This window comes from Myotis brandtii, unplaced genomic scaffold (genome assembly GCF_000412655.1).
Source record: "Myotis brandtii unplaced genomic scaffold, ASM41265v1 scaffold199, whole genome shotgun sequence".
NCBI lineage: Eukaryota > Metazoa > Chordata > Mammalia > Chiroptera > Vespertilionidae > Myotis > Myotis brandtii.
The window spans coordinates 260624-269232 of NW_005357414.1; the positions used below are offsets into that span (position 1 = coordinate 260624).

Sequence of the window (8609 nt, forward strand, 5' to 3'; positions counted from 1 at the left end):
GCCTGCACCTTCTCCAATTGCGGACCCCTTGGAGGATGTCTGACTGCCAGTTTAGGCCCAATCTCTGTGGGATCGGGCCTAAACCAGCAGCTGGACATCCCTTTCGCAATCTGGGACTGCTGGCTCCTAACCACTCGCCTGCTTGCCTGCCTGATCACACCTAACTGCCTCTGCCTGCCTGCCTGATCACCCCTAACTGCTCTCCCCTGCCGGCCTAATCTCGCCCCCAAATGCCTCTGCCTGTTTGATCACCCCTAACTGCCCTCCCCTGCCAGCTTGATCTCGCCCAGTTTCTGTCTCTCTTTGTTTTTCTCAGCAGTCCTCCAGGCCTCCCTGCCTCCCGGTCTCCCTCTTCCTTCTTTCCTGGCTGGGAGGGGGCGGGGCCAGTGGGGGCCACTCCACCCTCTGCCGGCCCTCCCTTCCATCCAGGCCTCTTCAGGCCCAGTCAGTTTTGTTTCCTCATTCTGAGAGAGGCTCCGAGGGTGGAAAAGAAAGGGAGAAAAGCCTGTGAGCTGGTGAGCACTGTGTGTGTCTGTGCATGTGTGCAGTTGTGAGTGAGTGTGAGTGCCAGCCCCGCCTCCCCCCTCCCCATCTCTGCTGCCACAAGTCCCCACTCACCAGAGCCTGCTGCACGTGCAGCCTGGGCATTAGGTCGAGTCTCCAGTCGTTGTGGATGTGATGGACTTAGGGTTTTTATATATTAGGATAATTCACATACTATAAGTTACACCTTTTAAAATTGTACAGTTTAATGTTTTTTAGTAAATCCCACCATAGTGCAGGAATATGTTCATCACCCCCAAAAGAATCACTATGCCATTAAGTAGTTACAGGTCTTTTCTCCTCTACCCATGCCTTGGATGCCACAAATTTACTGCTCTCTGTTTTCTATGAGCTAGCATACACTGAACATCTCATATAAATTTTTTTAATATATTTTTATTGATTTCATAGAGGAGAGAGAATCATTGATCGGTTGCCTCCTGCATGCCCCACACTGGGGATCAAGCCTGCAACCTGGGCATGTGCCCTGACCTGGAATCGAACCCAGGACCCTTTAGTCCACAGGCCGATGCTCTATCCACTGAGCCAAACTGGCTAGGGTGGATCATGTTTTTGTTTTTTCCCCCTTCAATCCATTCTGCCAATCTCTGCCTTTTCATTTGAGTGTTTAATCTATATTTAGTGCAGTTACTAAAAAGGTGGGAATTACGTATTCCTTTTTGCTATTTTGTATTTGTCTTATATCTTTTTTGTTCCTTTATCCCTTTATTTCTGCCCTTTTGTGTTAGATAAATATATTTACAGTGTACCACTTTAATTCCCCTTTTGTGTTTTTACTAATTTTATTTTGTATTATTTTCTTAGTGTTTGCCCTGGGGATTACAATCAACATCTTAATACAATCTACTTTGAATTAATATCAACTTAATTTCAATTGTATATAAAAATTTTGCTCTTGTATAGCACTGTTCCTTTTGCCTTCTCTTTGTGCTCTTATTGACATACAGATTACATCATTATATATAACTAGAGGCCTGATGCATGAAATTTGTGCAAGGATAGGCTTTCGCAGCCCCGGCTGCCTCGGCCCTCACAACCCTGGTTGCCTAGGCCCTCATGGCCCCGTGGCCCCACTCCCCGCCCACTGGTCCTTCAGGAAGGTCCTATTGCCTTCTGGTCTAATTATCATATTAGCTTTTTATTATATAGGATAAGTTCACCAACGCATTATTATAATTGCTATTTTATGCAGTTGTCTTTTGAATTGGATAACAGAAGAAAAGAGTACAAAAATAAATTTTTACCATCTGCTGTATTTATCTTTACCAGTATTCTTTATTTCTTATGTGGATTTAGATTATTGTCTTGTTATCCTTTCATTTCTCCCTGAAGGATTCTCTTTAGTATTTCTTGTAGGACATGTTTGCTAGTAACAAATAATCTGTCTTTATCTATCTGGGAACTGTCTTCATTTATCCTTCATTTTTGAAGGATAATTTTGCTAGATTTTCTTGATTACCTTTCTCTGATAAGTCTTTGCTGAAGGCTCTGTGGGTGTGTACTGGGGCATAATTTCAATACTCTGAAAGGCAGTTTAAAACTTTGTCTTAACCTTCAATTGCTGCTTGCACAGGGCCTCAAGGGCAAACAAAAGTGAGAGATTAGAGGCTTTTCAGGTCTTTTCTGAGAAAACACACAGTCCTGAACATGTACCTGGCTTTAGAGATTACTGGGAATATGCTGGTGCTTTTCAAAGTCCCCTATGAACATTAATTCTTCAGCTTTTCCTTTAAGATTTTAAGCAGCTTCATTTTCCCCAAATATTTCCCCCACCCAAGGAGGCTATGATTTAAGCAATTGCAGCTGATTAATACTCCCTGTAAAGGCTGTTCACAGGGAGTGTGCTCCGAGTTAGGTCAAATATAAAAAAAGAGCCCTACAAATGCAGTTTCCAGACAGGTCAAAGAGTGACAATTCTCAGGGGCTAGGGTATTTTGGGGGAGCTCCAAACTCATTCTGCATTGTCCAGAGGCTGCTAGGGTGTAGTTTTTTAAATACTGTAGTGGTGAGGCTATTTGTTTTCAAAGCTACCCTGCATCTGGAGAATGAGAGAATGAAATAAGGTGAGCTAAAGCACCATAAGTCTTGGTATTCTCACTGAGATTTATCCATTTTTCTTGAATGAACACTTACTGGATTTTTGCAAGCCTTTGCTTAATTTCTAGAGTTCTGAAAGAGTTGATTTTGACAATTATCCTGGTGTTACTACATTTATGTAAAAGCAGGTTTTCGGAGTCTTTCTTCACCATTATGGGAGTCTAGATCTCAAAGATACCTTTGATTATGTTCAATTTTCACTATATTCAAGTACTGAAGAACTAAATATGTTCAGAGATGCAACTCCATTCTATGCCACTTCAATTCTATTTTATAAGTTGTATTGCACTGTATCGTTTCTTCAGCCTTGTACTCCCTACCTATTTATCACTTTTCTAAGAAATCTCATTTGGTAGTTTAAAACAAAACAAGGTTTTCAATTCCTACCTATGGCCTGCTTGTTTTTGGATGAATCCCCAATGTAAAAAAAAATGTTTCTTACATCTTTAAAGGGTTATAAATGAAACAAAACCCAAACAAACAAGACTGTGTGGCAGAGACCACATATGACCAGCAAAGAGAGCCTAAAATATTTACTATCTAGCTATTTACAGAAAAAGTTTGCAAACCCTTGAGTTACAGAGAAGGGATGGTGGGGTGATGAGAGTTGAATCTATTCACAGTAGTTGCCTTTGTTGTGTTTTTTAATTATTTAATATTCCCTTGAGAGTTCCAAATAATAGCCTCAGAACCGGAAGAGACATTACAGATTGTCCATTCTGAAGTCTGCATTTTCTTGATGAAGAAGCCAATGCTAAAAAGACTTGTTCAATGCCATAGTACTAATTAGCCCGAATTAAAACCTAATGTTTCTGAATATAATTTTCTCCTCTTTCCATTCTATGATACCTAAAACTTTTCCTGCCCCTCTTTCCCACAAAAAGCAGTTTAATGTTAGATAAATAAGTCATTCTCCTTCCCATTCTTGTCCCTCTTCCTCATCATCACTTTTTCTTCTGCCTCAAAGAGAAACTGTATTTTCCAATTTTCTTGGACTTTCTCTGCTGAAGTTCTATGTCTCCATTTTAGCAAAATAGGTCTATTAAATATCCACAGAATTGTCCCTAAACTTTTCTAGTTACCATTAGTATCTTGCTGATAATATGAATAAAAACAGTGGTTTTCAAATTGTGTTTAATTTGGAGGTGGGTGAGATCCTGCCTCCCCAATGTCTAGTTCAACTAGAACAACTACACTTTTATTTTTTTGATGTATTGGGCATCCAAGCAAATTTCAGATGAATAGAGGATTTAAAGAGAGAAGAGAGAGAAATTTAGAGAGATTTGAAAATCATTGATTTAGACCAATGGGTGAAGTAAATCCAAGAGGAATCACAAGGATCTCCAAATATAATTCTGGAGACAATGAAAAACAAAAACAAAAACAAAAAACAAAAAAAAATGCCATTTCATTCCCCCATCTCCTAAAGACAATAAACAAGGCTTGGAATAGTATTGGAGTCATGAATCCTAATGGTTAGAAATGGAAGTATCAGGAAATAAGCTGGAAATATGTAGATGGGGTACATTTTCTGGGCTAAGCATTTGTTTAGGCAGTTTTCTCAGAGCCTGAAATAAACTTACATGTATATCCACAACTGATTTTTGACAAAAGTGCAAAAGGCAGTGAATGGAGCAAAGCTAACCTTTTTCAAATATTGGTGCTGGAGCAATTATATATCTATAGGCCAAAAATTACCCCTAAACTAAAATTCACATTTCATGTAAAAAATTAATTAAAACATAGACTTTAGATGTAAATGTAAAACATTTAGAAAAGAAACAGGAGAAAATCTTCTGATCTTCTGCTGGGCAAATAATTCTAAGCTTGGCAACAAAAAGCACATCCTAAAAGAAAAAAAAAATGATACATTAGACCTCATCAAAACTAAAAACTTTGTTATGTCAAAAACTGTGCCAATGGTATGAAAACACAAACTACAGATTGGGAGAAAAATATTAGCAAGACACATATTTAGAATATAAAATAACTGTTAAAACTCAATGATAGGAAAAAATCCAATTAGAATATGAGCAATAGACACGAAGAAACATTTCACTGAGGAGGAATTACAGATGTCAAATATGCACATGAAAAGATATTTAATAGCATTCTCCATCAGGGAAATTAAAACCACAATGAGATATCAATACAAACCTACAAAAATGGCTAAAATAAAAATGAGTGAAAACACAAAATACTGGTGAGGATGTGGATAAACTGAATCACATACTTTTCTGGTAAGAATTTAAATGGTATAGCCATTCTGGAAAACAATATGGCAGTCCTTACAAAACTAAGCATGCAATTGCCATACTATTCAGCAATTGTAACCTTGGACTTTATCCAGAGAAATGAAAATGTATATTCATATAAAAATATAGTGTGCCGATGTTTATAGCAGTTTTATTTGTAATAGCTCGAAGCTGGAATAATCCCACATGCCCTTCAATGGTTGAATGGTTACATACTGTAGGGTCCATTTATATAACATTCATGAAATGTCAAAATTTTAGATGGGAAACAGATTATTGGTTATCGGGGCTTTGGGTTGCGAGAGGAGCAGATGTTGATATAAAGTTGTAGCACACGAGAGCCTGAAATACAATTCTGTATCTTGATTGTGGTGGAGGTGACACAACTATACACATGTGGTAAAATAGCATGGGAACACACACACACACACACACACACACATACACAAACACCCAAGTAAATGGAAACCTACAAGATGTTACCATGAGGAAACTGAGGGAAGAATACATTGGTACAAAGATACCTCCCTGTACTTCAACTTCCTATGAATCTATAATTATTTCAAAATAATATTAGAGACAATATTAATTTAAAAAGAAAGCAGTCATATAATCTTGTCCATTTTGGAGCCCAAGTTGTTAGGAAAAAGAGAATTAACTTTTCTTCTTATTTTCTTATAGGACCTGTACCTGCCTCTGTCTTTGGATGACTCAGACTCACTTGGTGATTCTATGTGAAGGAGGAGAGCGTGTTCAGAGTCCAGAGTACAAATCCAAGATTACTGTCACAATAGGGTACTTCTGCTCAAGTGTCCAACAGGGCTATTGGTGCTTTCAAGTTTTTATTTTTGTTGTTGTTGTTATTTTTTAAAACATACTGTATTATGTTGGGTTTATTTTTCTGTGATTTCTCCTCTGGGCCACTGATCTATAGTTACCAATTATAAGAGATAGATTGATAACCATCATTTGGGGTAACTTTCCTGGGATTCAAAATGTGCTAGTCCATGACCTTTATATTGAACACTTAGGCACCTGCATTATTTTCTCCTGTCTCACTTTGCTTATACATGACAGTTTTCCTTTCATAGAGGGATGTTTACATGCATAACACTTAAAATGTGTGTGTGTGGGGAAAAATCATTGGCAAATCCAAGAGTGACAAACACAAAATCACTAATACCCCTTGTCTCTTAATCTCAAGAATGCTATAAAATCCTGGGAGGATGGCAAGGCAGCTCCCCAGTCTTGTTCTTTACTCCTAATTGAACACCCTGTTTGTTGTCTAACACAAGTTCTGGTTGTCAATGGGGAGAAACACCAGCAACTTATAATTCTGACACCAGACACCTAGAACTATGACACAGGAATGGCTAAACCAGACTAGGCAGAAATGGGGAAACACTATAGACATCTAAGTAGAGTTTATAAAGTGCAGTGATTTTTTTTGTCAATTGCTCCACTGGGGCAATTTAGAATCAATAAGCAATTAATTAGAGTTGGGGGTGAGGGATTTCATATACCTGGTTCCTCTAAGAGGCTGTCCAACATAGCAAGTTATTACACAAACTGAATGGTATCCATCTATCTCTGTTCTATTGAATGCCTTGTAAACAGCCAACACTGAAAAAACTGTGAGAATTTGTTTTCAGGTCTGACACATTTTGGTCGCTTTTTATAGCAAGAAACCAATATCCTTTTTATAAAACCTCATATCTATATTTCAGGAGCAAACTCTTCAGGCTCCTTTTTTATAAACTGGTGATTTTTCTTTTGTCTAAAAAACACATGCAGAAAATTTACCAAAAAAATGCAGAGCAACGTAGTTTAGGAATTATGCTGTTACTGGCAAACAGAAACCTTCAGGAGAAAACAAAATAAATAGCAGAGGCCAATTCAATAGAATCAGTCTTTTGACAACTTTTAAACAGTTATGCTTACATTAATAATTTCAATGTGGACCAGACATTCTAATTATATTTTAAATGAAATGTTATGGCATATTTTAAGCAACTCTTTTTTATCTATAACCCTAATATTTCATACTGAAGACATAGAAAATTTTCTTTTGCCTTTAACACTAGAAAGGATTTTGCTTTGCTAAGGACTGAATATTTGAAATAATTCTTAGTCTTTGAAGTACAGATTTATAACACTGCTTTTTGTCTGTAATCATAGCCCATAATGGCAAAGACAACTAAATTTAAGTGAAAGCCATGCATGCCAATTCTGTGTTTGCTTTTAGCAGATATGAAGATTTTTAAAAATTTCTTTGTAATTGTGCAGATAGTTGGAAAGGTGCAGTGTTCGGAGCCAAGTGGCTGCTTGGCTATGGAATGACTTGCAGTTGTTCCTCCACTTTAACAGGAATGAGCTTGGTGTGTGTGTGTGTGTGTGTGTGTGTGTGTGTGTGTGTGTGCGCGCACACACACACATGCGCGCAACCACTTCACAATTAGGAGATACAACAGGATACCCCAACATGGATCAGTGGCAAATTGGTGGCATTGCTGATGAGAACTGTGTAGAAGAGAATTCAGTGGTGCAAGGAATAGTTCAGATGCCCCTAGACAAGTTTCAAATGGTGTTAACTATGTGAAATATTTTTGGTTCGAGAAGAGTCCAGATGATGATAGTATGATTCCTGATTAAATTGGTCATTGAAGAACCCCAAATTATGAAAATCTATTTTTGCACCTGTCCTCCATTTGTAGGCTTGTTAGAACCCCTTAAGAAGCCCGTGTTGCTGACCCCCTTCTTCTTTCTATAAGTTCAAGGTTTGGATAGTTTATCTCAGAACAATTTGTGGTTAAATAGAAAAAATGGTACTTGGGATGGAGGTGGTGGTGTGTACAGTGGTAGGCAATCTGTTTTTAAACTTCAGGCCAGACCTCCAAAGATTCTTCCCTTTCTCTAGATCTCATTTAGTCCAATTCCTTCAATCTAAGATGAAACGGAGTTTGAGGCAGCTAAATGACTTGCTGGAAAAAGCAGGACCAGAAGAGGAATTGAGATTTCCTTATGTCCATGCCCTATGCTAGCTCTCTGAGCATTTCTTTGCTTGTAGAGCATATGTACCATTAAAAATACTAAATGGCATATTTTCATTACAATAATCTTTAAACCAACAATCGTCTATAATAATAGTAGATTTTCCATCTTTCTTGTAATAAATTATAGGGAAATGTTTCTGTACTCCCACTCCAGAGGGATTTGGTGTAGTTCAAAATTCAATCCTTCAATAATTGCATTTTATTTTTAATTTATCATTATTGTTGAAAGTATTACAGATGTTCCCTTTTTTACCCCATTGACCCTTCCACCCTGTACCCCCCACCCCGCCCCGGCCTTCACTGCACTATTGTCTTGGGCCCATTTTCAAGGCAACAAAGAAAAATGTAACCGAGCACCTTCACTCTCATCATTTATTCCCAATTTTACCCAGTCCAGTTTTACCACTAAAGTTCCATTGTGTTACCTTCTGCACAGTTAGCAAATATAATTCAACAAACATTTGCCTCCACCCCCAAATTATCTCTCCCTCTTTCACACACACATACAAACACACACACAATCCATGTGTTGCTTGTTCCTACCTCCTGAATATTCTCCCTTACCGAACTAGAAATAGGGACAAAGAATGGGAAAATGTATATATGGGGACTGGGCTGAACAACTTCGTAAGTAGTGTTA

General features: G+C 38.0%; 1 protein-coding gene across 5 annotated transcripts in view; it reads left to right on the forward strand.

Annotated features, from left to right (window-relative positions):
* Positions 1-8221, forward strand: part of DCX (doublecortin) — a 159842-nt gene extending 151621 nt beyond the window's left edge. For all 5 annotated transcript variants that reach the window (XM_005865189.2, XM_005865191.2, XM_014538813.1 and 2 more), the window contains one exon: positions 5598-8221. In XM_005865189.2, the coding sequence (XP_005865251.1) occupies positions 5598-5654 (57 nt within the window). In that variant the 3' untranslated portion in view covers positions 5655-8221. The remainder of the gene's footprint in view (positions 1-5597) is intronic.
* Positions 8222-8609: the final 388 nt, after the last annotated feature.